We start from the raw sequence: 18,254 nt of genomic DNA on the forward strand, positions 1-18,254 counted from the left end.
CGAGACCCCTCCCCATTCACCGAGACCCCTCCACACCCATCGAGACCCCTCCCCATTCACCGAGACCCCTCCCCACCCATTGAGACCCCTCCCCACCCATCGAGACCCCTCCCCACCCATCAAGACCCCTCCCCAACCCATTCAGACCTCTCCCCACCCATCGAGACCCCTCCCCACCCATCAAGACCCTTCCCCACCCACCGAGACCCCTCCCCACCCATCCAGACCCCTCCCCACCCATCAAGACCCCTCCCCACCCACCGAGACCCCCCCAAATGCAGCTGGGGGAGGGGGGGGGTCCATGCAGGACCCCCAATATTGGGGGGGCACTGGGGGGGCGATGCCAACTCTGGGTTTGGCACAATGGGGGCACATTTGGGTGCTTTTTTTTTGGGGGGGGGTCTCAGCCCTTCTGCCCCCTCCTCTCGGGGGGGGGAGGGGCTTCTTCTGCATCTTTTTGGGGTTTTTTTTGGTTTTTTTTTTTGTAAAGAAAATGAAAATGGAAAAAAAAAAAAAAAAGTGGAAAATAAAGGAAAAAAAAAAGCCTGGGAAAATCCAAAGGATTTTGTTGGTCCAGCCACGAGTGGGGGTGCGGGGGGACCCCCGGAATTTGGGATGGGAGGTGTAAGGATTGGGGAACCCCAAAATTCGGGATGGGGAATGCAGGGACCCCAAATAGGGATGGGGGGAAGTGGGACCCTAAAATTTGGGATGGGGGGGGTACAGGGATAGGAGAGCAAAATTAGGGATAGGGGGGTGGAAGGAAGGGGGACCCCAAAATTAGGGATGGGGGACCCTAAAATTAAGGATGGGGGATCCTAAAATTAAGGATGGGGGGGGGTGCAAGGATGGGGGATCCCGAAATTAGGGATGGGGGTGCAGGGATCGAGGACCCCAAAATTAGGGATAGAAGTGCAGGGATCGGGGACCAAAATTCGGGATGGAGGACCCTAAAATTAGGGATGGGGGGGGGTGCAAGGACCCCAAAATTAGGAATGAGGGGGTGGGATGATGGGAGACCCCAAAATTCGGGATGGGGGACCCCAAAATTGAGGATGGGGGACCCCAAAACTGGGGATCGAGGACCCCAAAATTGGGGATGGGGGATCCTAAAATTCGGGGTGGGGGTGCAGGGATAGGGGACCAAAATTAAGGATGGGGGACCCCAAAATTGGGGATGGGGGACCCCAAAATTTGGAATGGGGTTGCAGGGACCCCAAAATTCGGAAGACCCCAAAATTAAGGATGGGGGAACCCCAAAACTGGGGATGGGGGACCCTAAAATTTGGGATAGGGGTGCAGGGATCGGGACCCCAGGATTGGGGATGGGGGTGCCAGGACCCCAAAATTCGGGATGGAGGTTTCAGGGATCGGGGGACCCCAAAATTGGGGATGGGGACCCCAAAATTGGGAATGGAAGACCCCAAAATTAAGGATGGGGAACCCCAAAATTCGGGATGGAGGGTTCAGGGATCGGGGGACCCTAAAATTGGGGATGGGGGACCCCAAAATTGGGGATGGAAGACCCCAAAATTAAGGATGGGGGAACCCCAAAATTCGGGATGGAGGGTTCAGGGATCGGGGGACCCTAAAATTGGGGATGGGGGACCCCAAATTGGGGATAGGGGACCCCGGAATTGGGGATGGGGGTGCAGGGACCGGGCTGACCCCGCTGGGGGGGGTGGGGAGGTCTCGCTCCCCCAGTTTCCCGTCGGCCCCCGCGGCTCCGGTGGCTCCGCCCTCTCGGCAGCGCGCGCGTGGGGGCGGGGCCAGGCGGGGGCCGGGACCGGGACCGGGGCCGGGAACCGGGACCCGGCCGGACCCACGTGCGGAGCAGGGCGAGATGTGGCCGCTCCGGCTGGGCACGGTGAGAACCGGGGCTGGGACGGGGACCGGGGTGCATGGGGGGGGCCCGGTTCCGGTAAGGATCCCCGGTAGGGATCCCGGTAAGGATCCCGGTAAGGATACCCGGTAGGGATCCCCGGTAAGGATCCCAGGTTCCCAGTAAGGGTTCCCGGTTCGGATCCCCGGTTCCCGGTAAGGTCTCCGGTTCGGATCCCGGGTCCTCGGTGGGGATCCCCGGTTCAGATCCCCGGTTCCCGATTCCCATCCCCGGTTATGATCCTCGGTCCCCGGTAAGGGTTCCCGGTAGGGATCCCCGGTTCGGATCCCCGGTTCCCGCATCCCCCGGTGGCTCCCGGTGCACAGAAAGTTCCGGTGACCGGAGGGAGAGTCCCGGACCCAAACGGGTCCTGGGTCCCGTTCCCGGTGGCTCTCGGTGCTCACAGGGCTCCCGGTACATGGGGGGACGGTCCCGGTACCCGGTAAGGGGGGGGGGACACCCACCGGGACCCCCCGTGCACGGGCAGCCCCAGACCCCACACGGGTCCCGTTCCCGGTGGCTCCCGGTGCTCACAGGGGTCCCGGTGTCGCAGCAATCCCGGTTCCCGCTCTGGGGGGGTCCCGCTCCCCGTTACTGGCTGGGGGGATGTCCCGGTACCTCCGTTCCCCCCCCCGTGTCCCCCTTTATCCCGGGGGGGGGGGGGGTCTCAATTCCATCCCGCTCCTCCTCCTCCCCCTCTGCGCACCGGGACCCCAATCCCGGTACCGTGTGCTCCCATCCCGGTACCGTGTGCTCCTCCCCATCCCGGTACCGTGTGCCCCAATCCCGGTACCGTGTGCTCCTATCCCGGTACCGTGTGCTCCCATCCCGGTACCGTGTGCTCCCATCCCGGTACCGTGTGCCCCTATCCCGGTACCGTGTGCTCCCATCCCGGTACCGTGTGCTCCCATCCCGGTACCGTGTGCTCCTCCCTATCCCGGTACCGTGTGCTCCCATCCCGGTACCGTGTGCTCCTCTCTATCCCGGTACCGTGTGCTCCTCTCTATCCCGGTACCGTGTGCTCCTCCCTATCCCGGTACCGTGTGCTCCTCTCTATCCCGGTACCGTGTGCTCCCATCCCGGTACCGTGTGCTCCTCCCTATCCCGGTACCGTGTGCTCCCATCCCGGTACCGTGTGCTCCTCCCTATCCCGGTACCGTGTGCTCCTCTCTATCCCGGTACCGTGTGCTCCTCCCTATCCCGGTACCGTGTGCCCCCCCCATCCCGGTACCGTGTGCTGCCCCCCCATCCCGGTACCGTGTGCCCCTATCCCGGTACCGTGTGGTCCTCTCTACCCCGGTACCGTGTGCTCCTCTCTACCCCGGTACCGTGTCCTCCCATCCCGGTACCGTGTGCCCCCCCCATCCCGGTACCGTGTGCCCCCCCCATCCCGGTACCGTGTGCTCCTCTCTATCCCGGTACCGTGTCCTCCCATCCCGGTACCGTGTGCTCCTCCCTATCCCGGTACCGTGTGCCCCTATCCCTGTACCGTGTGCCCCCCCCCCCCCCATCCCGGTACCGTGTGCTCCTCCCTATCCCGGTACCGTGTGCCCCTATCCCGGTACCGTGTGCCCCTATCCCGGTACCGTGTGCCCCCCCCCCCCATCCCGGTACCGTGTGCCCCCCCCCCCCATCCCGGTACCGTGTGCCCCCCCCCCCCCATCCCGGTACCGTGTGCCCCCCCCCCCCATCCCGCGGACTTTGTGTCGGTCCCAAAGTCCCCGGGGCCGGTCCCGGCCCCGCCACCACCGGCCTTGGCCCCTGCCCGGTGCCCGCGGCCCCGCGGGTGATGCAATGGGGCGGCCGCGGTTACATCACCCGGGCACCGGGGATGGGCACCGGGGGCATCCCGGCCACCGGGGGTGGGCACCGGGAGGGGGCACGGGTGGGATTCCCCCACAGCCACAATGAGGGGAGGGTCCCGGGCACCGGGGGTGGGCACCGGGGGGATCCCCCCATAGCCACAATGAGGGGATGGGGGGGGGGGCGGTCCCGGTTACCGGGGATGGGCACCGGGGGGATCCCCCCAAAGCCACAATGAGGGGGGGGGGGGGGGTCCCGGTTACCGGGGATGGGCACCGTGGGGATCCCCCCACAGCCATAATGAGGGGGGGGTCCCGTGGGGTTTTGGGGGTTGTTGTGGGGTTTTTGGGGAATTTTAAGGGGGTTTTGTGTGCTCTGGGGGGTCTTTGGAGATCCCCATGTGCTTTTTTGGGGGCCCTTGGGGGGGATCCCCAGGTGTCTTTGGGGGTCCTTGTGAGGACTTTGAGGGGCCCCCAAGTACCCTTGGCAGGATCCCCGTGTGGTCTGTGGGGTCCCCAGGTACTTTTGGGGGGACCATGGAGGAGTCTCCGTGGGCCCCTTGGGGTCCCCATACACCCTGTGAGGAGCTTGGGGGGGTCCCCATGTGTGCTGTGGGGTCCTTGAGGTCCCCATGTGCGCTTTGGGGTCCCCATGTGCCCTGTAGGGTCCTTGGGGTCCCCATGTGCCCTGTGGGGTCCCCATGCACCCTGTGTGGATCTTGGGGGGGGTCCCCATGTTCCCTGTAGGGTCCTTGGGGTCCCTGTGTGGATCTTGGGGGATCCTCATGTTCCCTGTAGGGTCCATGGGGTCCCCATGTGCCACGTAGGGTCCTTGGGGTCCCTGTGGGGTCCTTGGGGTCCCCATGCACCCTGTGGGGTCCCCATGTGCCCCTTGGGGTGCCCATACCTTGCAGGGTGCCTGGGGACAGATCCTGGGGGTGTCACCCCTGCTGCTGTCCCCTCTATGTCCTGTCAGGGGCCGGGGGGGGTCACACCTTGTGTCCCCCTCCCTATTCCCATACAGGGGGGGGTCTCACACCTTGTGTCCCCCTCCCCATTCCCATACAGGGGGGGTCTCACTCCTTGTGTCCCCATTCTCATACAGGGGGGGTCTCACTCCTTCTGTCCCCATTCCCATACAGGGAGGGTCTCACTCCTTGTGTCCCCATTCCCATACAGGGGGGGTCTCACACCTTGTGTCCCCATTCCCATACAAGGGGGGTCTCACTCCTTGTGTCCCCATTTCCATACAGGGAGGGTCTCACTCCTTGTGTCCCCATTCCCATACAGGGGGGGGTCTCACTCCTTGTGTCCCCATTTCCATGCAGGGGGGGTCTCACTCCTTGTGTCCCCATTCCCATACAGGGAGGGTCTCACTCCTTGTGTCCCCATTTCCATGCAGGGGGGGTCTCACTCCTTGTGTCCCCATTCTCATACAGGGGGGGTCTCACTCCTTGTGTCCCCATTCCCATGCAGACCCTGCAGCGCTGGGGCTCCCGCCTGGGCACGGGCACCCTCCGGGCCCAGCACGGCGCCGCTGCCGCCGCTGCCCCCGGGCACTGCCCGGGCTGGACGGGCCAGGAGAGCCTGGCCCAGAGCGACCCCGAGCTCTGGAGCCTCCTGCAGAAGGAGAAGGATCGGCAGTGCCGGGGGCTGGAGCTGATCGCATCCGAGGTGGGGCTGGGGGCGTGGGAAGGGGTGGGGCCAGGTTTGGGGGGGTGGAAAGGGGTGGGGTTGGGACTTGGGGGGCTTTGGAAGGGGTGGGGTCGGGACTGGAGGGGTTGGGAAAAGGGTTGGGCAGGGGTGGGTTTGGGTTTGGGGGGCTTGGGAAGGGTTGGGGGTGGGGTTTAGGGGGGTTGGGCAGGGGTGGGGTTGAGCCTGGGGGGGTTGGGAAGGGTTGGGGTGGGGGTTGGGGTACCCCCTGTTTAGGGGGGTTTGGCTGCTCCAATTCCCATCCATGTCCCCGTCCCCATTGGGGGGGTCCTGGTGCCCCCTCTGTACCTTTTCTCCCACCTCCATCATCCCTGGGGGTCTCAGTTCCATCCCATCCTCCTCCTCACCCCTGGCTGATCACCAGGACCCCCATCCTGGTGTTGTGTGTCCCCCCCTGACCCCCCTGCCCACCCCAAAGTCCCCAGGGCTGGCACAGCCCCTGCCACCAGCACCCATTCTCCCCCTGTGTGCCCCTTCCCCAACCTCCATCATCCCTGGGGGTCTCAGTTCCATCCCATCCTCCTCCTCACCCCCATCCTGGTGTTGTGTGTCCCCCCTGACCCCAACCCATCTCCCCCCACCCCCTGGACTTGACCCCAGCCTTGGTCCCTGCCTGGTGCCCATGGGGAGGGGTCAGGCTTGGGGTACCCCCTGTTTAGGGGGGTTTGGCTGCTCTGATTCCCATCCCTGTCCTGGTCCTCACTGGGGGGGTCCTGGTGCCCCCTCTTTACCCCTTCCCTCACCTTTCATCACCCCTGAGGGTCTCAATTCCACCTGGCTGCTCCTCCATCCAGTCATCGCTGGGGGTCTCAGTTCCATCCCACTCCTCCTCCTCACCCCTGGCTGATCACCAGGACCCCCATCCTGGTGTTGTGTGTCCCACCCCAAAGTCCCCAGGGCTGGCACAGCCACCACCACCAGCCTTGGTCCCTGCACAGGGTGGGCTCAGGCTTGGGGTACCCCCTGTTTAGGGGGGTTTGGCTGCTCTGATTCCCATCCACTTTTTCCTCCCTCCCAGAATTTCTGCAGCCGGGCAGCGCTGGAGGCCCTGGGCTCCTGCCTGAACAATAAATACTCAGAGGGGTATCCTGGGAAGAGGTAAAGTGGGGAGTGGGCTTGGGGGGGGGTTCAGCTGCAGGAGACCCCAGCCAGGGATGGACTGGGGGCTCCCCGGTGGTGATGCCTTGTGAGGGTTGATCTAGGACAGAGATTGGAGTTAAATAATGAATAGGGATTGATTAGGGGGCCTCAATGGATCCGCCCTGGGCTGCACAAGAGCCCAGCCAGGGCTACAGCCAAGGTGAGCCCAGAATGGTCACAAAATGAACCCAAAATCGTGACAAAATGAACCCCAAATGGTCACAAAATGAACCCAAAATCGTGACAAAATGAACCCCAAATGGTCACAAAATGAACCCAAGGTAAACCCAAAATGGTCACAGAATGAACCTGAGATGAACCCAAAATGGTCACAAAATGAACCCAAGATGAACCCAAATGGCACAAAATGAACCCAAAATGGTCACAAAATGAACCCAAGGTAAACCCAAAATGGTCACAGAATGAACCTGAGATGAACCCAAAATGGTCACAAAATGAACCCAAAGTGGTCACAAAATGAACCCAAAATGGTCACAAAATGAACCCCAAATGAACCCAAGGTAAACCCAAAATGGTCACAGAATGAACCTGAGATGAACCCAAAATGGTCACAAAATGAACCCAAGATGAACCCAAATGGCACAAAATGAACCCAAAATGGTCACAAAATGAACCCAAGATGAACCCAAATTGGTCATAAAATGAACCCCAAGATAAACCCAAAATGGTCACAAGATAAACCCAAAATGGTCACAAAATGAACCCAAAATGAACCCAAAGTGGTCACAAAATGAACCCCAAATGAACCCAAAATGGTCATAAAATGAACCCAAGATGAACCCAAATGGCACAAAATGAACCCAAAATGGTCACAAAATGAACCCAAAATGGTCACAAAATGAACCCAAAATGGTCACAAAATGAGCCCAAAATGAACCCAAATGGCACAAAATGAACCCAAAATGAACTCAAGGTAAACCCTAAATGAACCCAAGATGAACCCAAATGTCACAAAATGAACCCAAAATGGTCACAAAATGAGCCCAAAATGAACCCAAAATGGGGCGCAGAGGTGGTGGATCAGGTCACTCCTATAGGGTCAGAATGGCTCTGGTGTCCCCCTGGTGTCCCCAGGTACTACGGGGATGCCGAGGTGATGGACCAGATCACTCCTATGGGGTCAGAATGGCACTGGGGACCCCCTGGTGTCCCCCTGGTGTCCCCAGGTACTATGGGAGTGCCAATGTGATGGATCAGGTCACTCCCATGGGGTCATGCTGGCTCTGGTGTCCCCTGGTGTCCCCCTGGTGTCCCCAGGTACTACGGGGGTGCCGAGGTGATGGATCAGATCACTCCCATGGGGTCAGGCTGGCTCTGGTGACCCCCTGGTGTCCCCTGGTGTCCCCAGGTACTATGGCGGTGCCGAGGTGGTGGATCAGATCGAGCTGCTGTGCGAGCAGAGGGCTCTGGAGGCGTTTGACCTGGACCCTGCCCGCTGGGGTGTCAACGTCCAGCCCTACTCGGGCTCCCCGGCCAACCTGGCCGCCTACACGGCCCTGCTGCAGCCCCACGAGCGCCTGATGGGGCTGGACCTGCCCGACGGGGGCCAGTAAGGGGGGAATTGGGGGATTGGGGTTGGGGGATTGGGGGAATTGGGGTTTGGGCGCTGGGGATTGGGGAATTGAGGGTTTGGGATTGGGGGAATTGGGGAAGTGAGGGTTTGGGATTGGGGGTTGGGGGAATTGGGGGCTGGGGATTGGGGGATTGGGGGTTTAGGGACTGGGAATTGGGGCTGACCATTGGGGGTTTAGGGTTGGGGATTGGGGGATTGGACCTGCCCAACCTGGCCGCCTACACGGCCCTGCTGCAGCCCCACGAGCACCTGATGGGGCTGGACCTGCCCGACGGGGGCCAGTAAGGGGGGAATTGGGGGATTGGGATTGGGGGAATGGGGGTTTGGGGGCTGGGGATTGGGGGATTGGGGGTTTAGGGACTGGGAATTGGGGGAATTGGGGCTGACCATTGGGGGTTTAGGGTTGGGGATTGGGCGATTGGACCTGCCCGACAGGGGCCAGTGTGTGGGGAATGGGGATTGGGAATTGGGGAATGTGGAATTGGGAGCTGGGGGAATGGGGATTGGGGAATTGGGAATTGGGGGATTTGGGAACTGGGGAAATGGACCTGCCCAATGGGGGCCAGTATGTGGGGAATTGGGAATTGGGGGATTGGGGATTGAAGACTGGGGATTGGAGGAATTGGGGGAACATCTTCCCAGGGCCTACCCTAATATTTTCCCAGGCCCAACCTTTCTTTCCAACTCCCCTGAAAATCCCATTATTTTATCCCCATTTTATCTCCATTTTTCCCCATTTCATCCCCATTTTTCCCCATTTTATCCCAATTTTTTCCCCATTTTTCCCCTATTTTATCCCCATTTTTTCCCCTATTTTATCCCCATTTTTTCCCAAATATTTTATCCCCATTTTCTCCCCGTTCCATCCCCAGCCTCACCCACGGTTACATGACGGACACCAAGCGGATCTCGGCCACCTCCATCTTCTTCGAGTCCATGCCCTACAAGCTGGATGTGAGCTGGGGGGAGCCCCAGGGTGTCCCCAGGGTGACCTGTCTGTCTGTCTGTCTGTCCATCCCTGGGTTGACTGACCTGTCTGTCTGTCTGTCCCTGGGCTGACTGACCTGTCTGTCTGTCTGTCTGTCCATCCCTGGGCTGACTGATCTGTCTGTCTGTCCCTGGGCTGACTGACCTGTCTGTCTGTCTGTCTGTCCATCCCTGGGCTGACTGATCTGTCTGTCTGTCCCTGGGTTGACTGACCTGTCTGTCCGTCCGTCCCTGAACTGACTGACCTCTCTGCCCGTCGCTGGGATGAGAGACTTGTCCATCTGTCTGTCTGTCCCTGGACTGACCGATTTGTCTCTGTCTGTCTGTCCCTGGGCTGACCAATCTGTCCATCCATCCCTGGGCTGACCAGTCTGTCTGTCTGTCTGTCCCTGGTCTGTCTGACCTGCCTGCCTGTGTGTCTGCCTGTCCCTGGTCTGTCTGGCCTGTCTGTCTGTCCCTGGTCTGCCTGACCTGTCTGTCTGTCTGTCTGTCCCTGGTCTGTCTGACCTGCCTGTCCGTCCGTCTGTCCCTGGTCTGTCTGACCAATCTGTCTGTCTGTCCCTGGTCTGCCTGGCCTGTCTGTCTGTCTGTCTGTCTGTCCCTGGTCTGTCTGACCTGCCTGTCCGTCCGTCTGTCCCTGGTCTGTCTGACCAATCTGTCTGCCTGTCCCTGGTCTGTCTGACCTTCCTGTCTGTCTGTCCCTGTGTCTCTGGTCTGTCTGACCCGCCTGTCCGTCCGTCTGTCCCTCCCAGCCCGCCACAGGCCTCATTGACTACGCCCAGCTGGAGGTGACCGCGCGTCTCTTCCGTCCCCGCCTGATCATCGCGGGCACCAGCGCCTACGCCCGCCTCATCGACTACGCCCGCATCAGGAGGGTGAGGAGGGCTCCTGGGGGTCCTGGGGGGCACTGGGGACAGCAGGTGACCCCTGTGGGTGTCCCCAGGTGGGTATCAGTGGTGGGTGTCCCCCGCCTTATTGACTACGCCCACATCAGGAGGGTACTTGGGGGTCCTGGGGGGCTCAGGGGACAGCAGGTGACCCCAGTGGGTGTCCCCAGGTAGGTGTCCTAGGTGGGTGTCCCTGGTGGGTGCCTATGCTGGGTGTCCCTGGTGGATGTCCCAGGTGGGTGTCCCAGGTGGGTGTCCCCAGGTGGGTATCCCCAGGTGGGTATCCCCAGGTGGGTGTCCCCAGGTGGGTGTCCCCAGGTGGGTATTAGTGGTGGGTGTCCCAGGTGAGTGTCCCCAGTGGGTGTCCCCAGGTGGGTGTCCCCTGATGGGTGTCCCCAGGTGGGTGTCCCCTGATGGGTGTCCCCAGGTGGGTGTCCCCAGGTGGGTATTAGTGGTGGGTGTCCCAGGTGAGTGTCCCCAGTGGGTGTCCCCTGATGGGTGTCCCCAGTGGGTGTCCCCTGATGGGTGTCCCCAGATCAGTGTCCCTGATGGGTGTCCCCAGTGGGTGTCCCAGGTGGGTGTCCCTGGTCAGTGTCCCTGATGGGTGTCCCCAGGTGGGTGTCCCTTGTGGGTGTCCCTGCTGGGTGTCCCTGCTGGGTGTCCCAGGTGGGTGTCCCTGGTCAGTGTCCCTGATGGGTGTCCCCTGATGGGTGTCCCCAGGTGGGTGTCCCTTGTGGGTGTCCCTGCTGGGTGTCCCTGCTGGGTGTCCCTGATGGGTGTCCCTCATGGGTGTCCCTCGTGGGTGTCCCTGCTGGGTGTCCCTGCTGGGTGTCCCTGCTGGGTGTCCCTGATGGGTGTCCCTCGTGGGTGTCCCTCGTGGGTGTCCCTGCTGGGTGTCCCCCGCCTCATCGACTACACCCGCATCAGGAGGGTACCTGGGGAGTCCTGGGGGTCTCTGGGGACAGCAGGTGACCCCGGGGGGTGTCCCCACAGGTGTGTGACGAGGTCAAGGCCTACCTGCTGGCAGACATGGCCCACATCAGCGGGCTGGTGGCCGCCAAGGTGATCCCGTCCCCCTTCGAGCACGCGGACGTCGTCACCAGCACCACGCACAAGACCCTGAGGGGGGCCAGGTGGGACCCCCATGGGGGGGTGGGAGTGAGGGATTCAGGGAGCTCCTGGGGGGGGCTGGGAATGAAGGAGCCATTTGGGGGGCTGGGAATGAGGGAACCCCAGTGTGGGGCTGGGACCAGGGAGCTCCTTGTGGGGCTGAGAATGAGGGACCCCCTTGTGGGGCTGGGATTGAGGGACCCCCTTGTGGGGCTGGGACCCTGTGACCCCCTTGGGGGCCTGGGAATGAGGGACCCCCTTGTGGGGCTGGGAATGAGGGACCCCCTTGTGGGGCTAGGACCAGGGAGCTCCTTGGGGGTCAGGGAATGAGGGAACCCCCTGGGGGGCTGGGATTGAGGGAGCTCCTTGTGGGGCTGGGACCCTGTGAGCCCCATAGGGAGCTGGGACTGAGGGAGCTCAAATGAGGGGCTGGGACCCAGGGACCCCCATGGGGGGCTGGGAATGAGGGACCCCCTTGAAGGGCTGGGATTCAGGGAGCCCCTTGGGGAACTGGGACCCTGTGAGATCCTTGGGAGGCTGGGAATGAGGGAGATTCTGGGGGAACTGGGAATGAAGGAGCCCCAGTGAGGGGCTGGGACCCTGTGAGCCCTTTGGGGGGCTGGGACCCGGGGAATCCCTTTGGGGGGCTGGGACCCTGTGAGACCTTTGGGGGACTGGGACAGAGGAAGCCCCAGTGAGGGGCTGAGACCCAGTGAGTTCCTTGGGGTCTGGGAATGAGGGACCCTCTTGTGGGTGCACCCCAAGGGGACCCCAGGGTGCCTTAGGCTGGCAATGAGGGACCCCCTTGTGCCCCTTGAGTGTCCCCCCCGGGCAGGACAGGTGACAGTGTCCCTTTGCCACCAGGTCAGGGCTGATCTTCTACCGCAAGGGCGTGCGCTCGGTGGACAAAAGGACGGGCAAGGAGACGCTCTACGACCTGGAGGACAGGATCAACTTCTCCGTGTTCCCCTCGCTGCAGGGGGGACCCCACAACCACGCCATTGCTGCCGTGGCCGTGGCCCTCAAACAGGTCTGTGCTGGCTGGGGAGGGGGTGTCCTGTGTCCCCCCTGTGCTCTGGGGTGTCCCCTGTACTTATGGGGTGTCCCCCCTGTGCTATGGGGTGTCCCCCTGTGCTCTGGGGTGTCCCTATGGTGATGAGGTGTTCCCTGTGCTGATAGGGTCCTCCCTGTGCTGTGGGGTGTTGGGGTGTCCCCCTGCTCTGATGGGGTGTCCCCCTGTGCTGTGGGGTGTCCCCCTGTACTATGGGGTTGTCCCCTCTGTGCTGTGGGGTGTTGGGGTGTCCCCCTGCTCTGATGGGGTGTCCCCTGTGCTATGGGGTGTCCCCCATGCTGATGGGGTATTGGGGTGTCCCCCTATGCCATGGGGTTTCTCCTGTGCTATGGGGTGTCCCCCCTGCCCCGTTGGGGTGTCCCCTGTCCTGTTGGTGTCCCCATGCTGATGGGGTATTGGGGTGTCCCCTTGCTATGGGGTGTCCCCTGTGCTGATGGGGTATTGGGGTGTCCCCCTGCTCTGATGGGGTGTCCCCCTGTGCTATGGGGTGTCCCCTGTGCTGATGGGGTATTGGGGTGTCCCCCTTGTTCCATGGGGTGTCCCCCCTGCCCCATTGGGGTGTCCCCTGTGCCATGGGGTGCCCCCTGCCCCGTTGGGGTCCCCCGTGCCGATGGTGTCCCTGTCCCCAGGCCAGCTCCCCGGCCTTCAGGCAGTACTGCCAGCAGGTGCTGAGGAACGCCAAGGCCATGGCACAGGCGCTGCTGCAGAGGGGCTACACCCTGGTGTCAGGTGAGTCTGTCTGTCTGTCTGTCTGTCCTGCTGCTACACCCTGGTGTCAGGTGAGTCTGTCTGTCTGTCTGTCTGTCTGTCTGTCCCAGGTACACCCTGGTGTCAGGTGAGTCTGTCTGTCTGTCTGTCCTAGGTACCCCCTGGTGTCAGATGAGGCTCTGTCCCTGCTGTTGTGGGGTCAGGGAGGGAGGAGCCATGGTGGGGACAAGAGTGACCATGGTGGGGACAAGAATGAGCCATGTTGGGGACAAGAATGAGCCATGGTGGGGACAAGGCTGAGCCATGTTGGGGACAAGAATGAGCCATGGTGGGGACAAGAATGAGCCATGATGGGGACAAGAGTGACCATGGTGGGGACAAGAGTGACCACGTTGGGGACAAGGATGAGCCGTGGTGGGGACAAGAGTGACCATGCTGGGGACAAGGATGAGCTATGGTGGGGACAAGAATGAGCCATGATGGGGACAAGGATGAGCCATGGTGGGGACAAGAGTGACCATGCTGGGGACAAGAGTGACCATGTTGGGGACAGGGCTGAGCCATGCTGGGGACAAGGCTGAGCCGTGGTGGGGACAAGAGTGACCGTGGTGGGGACAAGGCTGAGCCATGTTGGGGACAAGAATGAGCCATGGTGGGGACAAGAGTGACCATGTTGGGGACAGTGCTGAGCCATGCTGGGGACAGTGCTGAGCCATGCTGGGGCCGGGTGGCTCTGCCCAGTCTCAGGCCAGCACTGGGGACGTGCAGCAGGACTGGGGGGCAGAGCCAGCACCACCAGCCCTGCAGAGCACACAAGGCCCAGCAGAGCGGTCTGGGGGTGCTCAGGACCCCTCACCCCTGTCCTTCCCTCCCCAGGGGGCACCGACAACCACCTGGTGCTGGTGGACCTGCGGCCCAAGGGCATGGACGGGGCGCGGGCAGAGCGGGTGCTGGAGCTGGTGTCCATCACTGCCAACAAGAACACGTGCCCAGGGGACAGGAGTGCCCTGACCCCCGGGGGGCTGCGCCTGGGTGAGGGGCACCCCCTGCCCTGGGGCCTGGGGGGCATCACCCCACAGCAGCCCCGCTGCTTCTCCTCTTTCTGAGTGGGAATTTGGGGAGGGGTTTGGGGGCAGGGAGTTTCTTGGGGGACCTGGGGGGCCTCAGCCCTGCTGCTTCTCCCCTCTCTGAGTGGGAATTTGGGGGTGGGTTTGGGTGGGGAAGGGCAGAGGACCTTGTGGGGACGAGAATTTGGGGACCTCTTGGACCTCTTGGTCCCCAAATTTGGGGAGGCGCAGTGAGGGGCTTTGGGGCCAGGGAGCTCTTGGGGATCTGGGACCCTGTGAGCTTCTTGTGGGGCTGGGAATGAGGGAGCCCCACCGTGCCCAGGGGGGCCTCAGCCCCGCTGCTTCTCCCCTCTCTGAGTGGGAATTTGGGGATGGTTTTGGGAGGGAAAGGGGCAGAAGGATTTGGGGACATCTTGGTCCCCAAATTTGGGGAGGTGCAGTGAGGGGTCTGGGGCCGGGGAGCTCCTTGTGGGGCTGGAAATGAGGGATTCAGGGAGTCCTTTGGGGGTCTGGGACCCTGTGAGCCCCTTGGAGGGCTGGGACCCAGGGACCCCCTTGAGGGGCTGGGAATGAGGGAGCTTCTTGGGGGTCTGGGACCCTGTGAGCCCTTTGGGGGTCTGGGACTGAGGGAGCCCCTCATGGGGCTGGTGCCCCTGCAGTGCTGCTGTCCCCGCTGTCCCTGCTGGGCTCTGTCCCTGCTGGGCTCTGTCCCTGCTGTCCCCACTGTCCCCGCTGTCCCTGCTGGGCTCTGTCCCTGCTCTCCCTGCTGTCCCCGCTGTCCCTGACAGGCTCTGTCCCTGCTGTCCCTGCTCTCCCTGCTGTCCCCGCTGTCCCTGACGGGCTCTGTCCCTGCTGTCCCCGCTGTCCCTGACGGGCTCTGTCCCCGCTGTCCCCAGGTGCCCCTGCCCTGACCTCGCGCCAGTTCCGTGAGGAGGATTTCCAGAAGGTCGTGGAGTTCATCGACGAGGGCATCGCCCTGGCCTTGGACGTCAAGAGCAAAACCAGTGAGCCCTGGGGACCCCCATTTCCCCCAGTTCTCCCCATCTCCCCCTTCCTTGCTGCCCCTCAGCTCCTTCTGGTGCCCACCCTGGTCCCCAAAAACCACGTGGCAAAACCCATGAGCCATGGGGGGCCCCCATTTCGTTCCCCCCATTTCTTTCCCCCCATTTCTTTCCCCCAATTCCTTTCTCCCCATTCCTTTCCTCCCATTTATTTCCCCTCATTTCTTCCCCCCATTTATTTCCCTCCATTTATTTCCCCCATTTCTTTCCCTCATTTCTTTCCCCCCCATTTCTTCCCCCCATTTATTTCCCTCCATCTATTTCCCCCCATTTCTTTCCCCCCCATTTCTTTCCTCCCATTTCCTTCCCCCCATTTATTTCCCTCCATTTATTTCCCCCGTTTATTTTCCCCATTTCTTTCCCCCATTTCATTCCATTCCTTTCCCCCAATTCCTTTCCCCCAATTCCATTCCCCCCATTTCTTTCCCCCCATTCCTTTCCCCCCATTTATTTCCCTCCATTTATTTCCCCCATTTATTTCTCCCATCTCTTTCCCCCATTTCTTTCCCCCATTTCTTTCCTCCATTTCTTTCCTCCATTTCTTTCCCCCCATTTCCCCCCATTCTCCCTTCCTGCCTGCCCCTCTCCCCTTTGTAATACCACCCCTTCACCCCATCCCGATGCCAGCCCAGCTGTGGGTACCTGTGGCAGGGCTGGAGCTGCCCTGGTGCTCACCTGTGCCCTCCCCACGCCAGGTAAGCTCCAGGATTTCAGGAATTTCCTGCTCCAGGACCCGGGGACGCAGCAGCGCCTGCAGGAGCTGCGGGGGCGCGTGGAGACCTTCGCCCGTGCCTTCCCCATGCCCGGCTTCAGCGACCACTGAGGGGGGCACGGCCCTGCTGCCAGCCTGGGGGCGCTGGGGAGGGGGCACTGAGACCCTCAGAGCCTTTCCCCCTGCCCTTGTCCCCCGTTGTCACCCTTGGGTGCTGCATCCCTGGGGTGGGGACTGCATCCTTCTCTCAGTGTTAGAACCTTCCTGGGCTTGCTGCAGCCTCATCTTGCACTTTTCTATGGGGAGGGGTCGCTAATAAAAGTGGGGGCAGAGCTTTGGTGCTGTGCTGGATGTTGGGGAGGGGTCCCTGGAGCCCCTCAGTGCCAGGGACTCTGGGGGTCTCATTGAGACCTTGGCCCGTGCCTGCCCCATGCCCAGCTTTGGGCACCACTGAGGGGGGCACGGCCCTGCTGCCAGCCTGGGGGCGCTGGGGAGGGGGCACTGAGACCCTCAGAGCCACCCTCTGCCTGTCCTCCCCCTCCTTTTGTCCCCCATTGTCACCCTTGGGTGCTGCATCCCTGGGGTGGGGGCCGCATCCTTCTCTCAGTGTTAGAACCTTCCTGGGCTTGCTGCAGCCTCATCTTGCACTTTTCTATGGGGAGGGGTCGCTAATAAAGTGGGGGCAGAGATTTGGAGGTGTTTGGGCTGTGCTGGATGTTGGGGAGGGGTCCCCCAAGTGCCAGGATCCACGAGGTTCTTGTTGAGACCTTCCCCATGCCCGGCTTCGGGCGCCACTGAGGGGGGCACGGCCCTGCTGCCAGCCTGGGGGCGCTGGGGAGGGGGCACTGACACCCTCAGACCCTTTCCCCCTCCCCTTTTTTCCCATTGTCACCCTTGGGTGCTGCATCCCTGGGGTGGGGGCGCATCCTGCTCTCAGTGTTAGGGTACAGAGACCCCTCCAGATCCTGCATTTGGGTGGGGGGCACTGCTTGCTGCAGCCTCATCTTGCACTTTTCTATGGGGAGGGGTCGCTAATAAAGTGGGGGCAGAGATTTGGAGGTGTTTGGACCGTGCTGGATGTTGGGGAGGGGTCCCTGGAGCCCCTCAGTGCCCTGCCAGGAGCCCCTCAGGCTCTCGTGCCTCAGTTTCCCCAGCCTGGTGGGGCTCTGAGGGCAGGGGGTGGTGCTGAGCCCGGGGACATTTGGGGTGCGGTAGGGGGGACACCCTGGGGACCCGACCCGACCCGACCGGACCGGACCCTCCCCTTTTCCTGGCGCCCAGCCGGGCTCTGTCCGGATCTGTCCCGGCTCTGTCCCGTGTCTGTCCCGGCTCTGTTCCGTGTCTGTCCCGTGTCCTGTGTCTATCCCATCTCTGTCCCGTGTCTCTCCTGTGTCTGTCCCATGTCTGTCCCAGGCTCTATCCTGCGTCTGTCCCGTGTCCCGTCTCTGTCCCGTCTCTGTCCCATGTCCCAGGCTCTGTCCCGTCTCTGTCCCGTGTCTATCCTGTCTCTGTCCCATGTCTATCCCGTGTCCTGTGTCCATCCCGTCTCTGTCCCTGTCCCGTCCCCCAGCGGCTCCAGCCCGTCCCTCCCCGTGTCTGTCCTGTGTCCCAGGCTCTGTCCCGTTTCTGTCCCGTGTCCCGTGTCTATCCCATGTCCCATGTCTGTCCCGTGTCTGTCCCGTCTCCCGTGTCCTGTGTCCATCCCGTCTCTGTCCCGGCTCTGTCCCGGCTCTGTCCCGTGTCCCGTCTCTGTCCCGTCTCTGTCCCGTGTCCCAGGCTCTGTCCCGTGTCCATCCCGTGTCCATCCCGTGTCCATCCCGTCTCTGTCCCGTGTCCATCCCGTGTCCCGTCTCTGTCCCTGTCCCGTGTCCATCCCGTGTCCCGTGTCCATCCCGTCTCTGTCCCGGCTCTGTCCCGTGTCCGTCCCGTGTCTGTCCATGTCCATCCCGTCTCTGTCCCGTCTCTGTCCCGTGTCCATCCCGTGTCCATCCCGTCTCTGTCCCTGTCCCGTCTCTCTCCCGTCTCTGTCCCGTGTCCATCCCGTGTCCATCCCGTGTCCATCCCGTGTCCATCCCGTCTCTGTCCCGTGTCTGTCCATGTCCATCCCGTCTCTGTCCCGTGTCCATCCCGTGTCCCGTCTCCCGTCTCTGTCCCGTCTCTGTCCCGTCTCTGTCCCGTGTCCATCCCGTGTCCATCCCGTGTCCATCCCGTGTCCATCCCGTCTCTGTCCCGTCTCTGTCCCGTGTCCATCCCGTCTCTGTCCCGTGTCCGTCCCCTGTCCATCCCGTCTCTGTCCCGTGTCCGTCCCGTCTCTGTCCCGTCTCTGTCCCTGTCCCGTCCCCCAGCGGCTCCCGCCCGTCCCTCCCCGTGTCTCTCCCCCACCCCCCCGCCCCTCCCAGCCCCTTCCCCTCCCGGGGGTCCCTGGGCCGTGGGAGCGGAAGCGGCTCCGGGGTCCCGAGGGGTTCCTGGGGCTGCCGGGGCATGGGAGCGTCCCCGGGGGGGTCACACGAGCACCGCCG

The 18,254-nt window shown here is 62.4% G+C and overlaps 1 protein-coding gene across 1 annotated transcript; it reads left to right on the forward strand.

The window, feature by feature from the left end:
* Positions 1 to 1,775: 1,775 nt before the first annotated feature.
* Positions 1,776 to 16,424, forward strand: SHMT2 (serine hydroxymethyltransferase 2). Its single transcript, XM_036399710.1, has 12 exons — positions 1,776 to 1,867; positions 5,161 to 5,358; positions 6,416 to 6,495; positions 7,907 to 8,107; positions 9,004 to 9,085; positions 9,871 to 9,993; positions 10,999 to 11,138; positions 11,980 to 12,145; positions 12,817 to 12,916; positions 13,772 to 13,927; positions 14,859 to 14,966; positions 15,719 to 16,424. Exons 1-12 carry the CDS (start codon positions 1,844 to 1,846, stop codon positions 15,844 to 15,846), a joined length of 1,506 nt encoding a protein of 501 aa, XP_036255603.1. The 5' UTR covers positions 1,776 to 1,843; the 3' UTR covers positions 15,847 to 16,424.
* The last annotated feature ends 1,830 nt before the right edge of the window (positions 16,425 to 18,254 follow it).

The sequence above is a fragment of the Molothrus ater genome, chromosome 30 (assembly GCF_012460135.2).
Source record: "Molothrus ater isolate BHLD 08-10-18 breed brown headed cowbird chromosome 30, BPBGC_Mater_1.1, whole genome shotgun sequence".
Lineage (NCBI taxonomy): Eukaryota > Metazoa > Chordata > Aves > Passeriformes > Icteridae > Molothrus > Molothrus ater.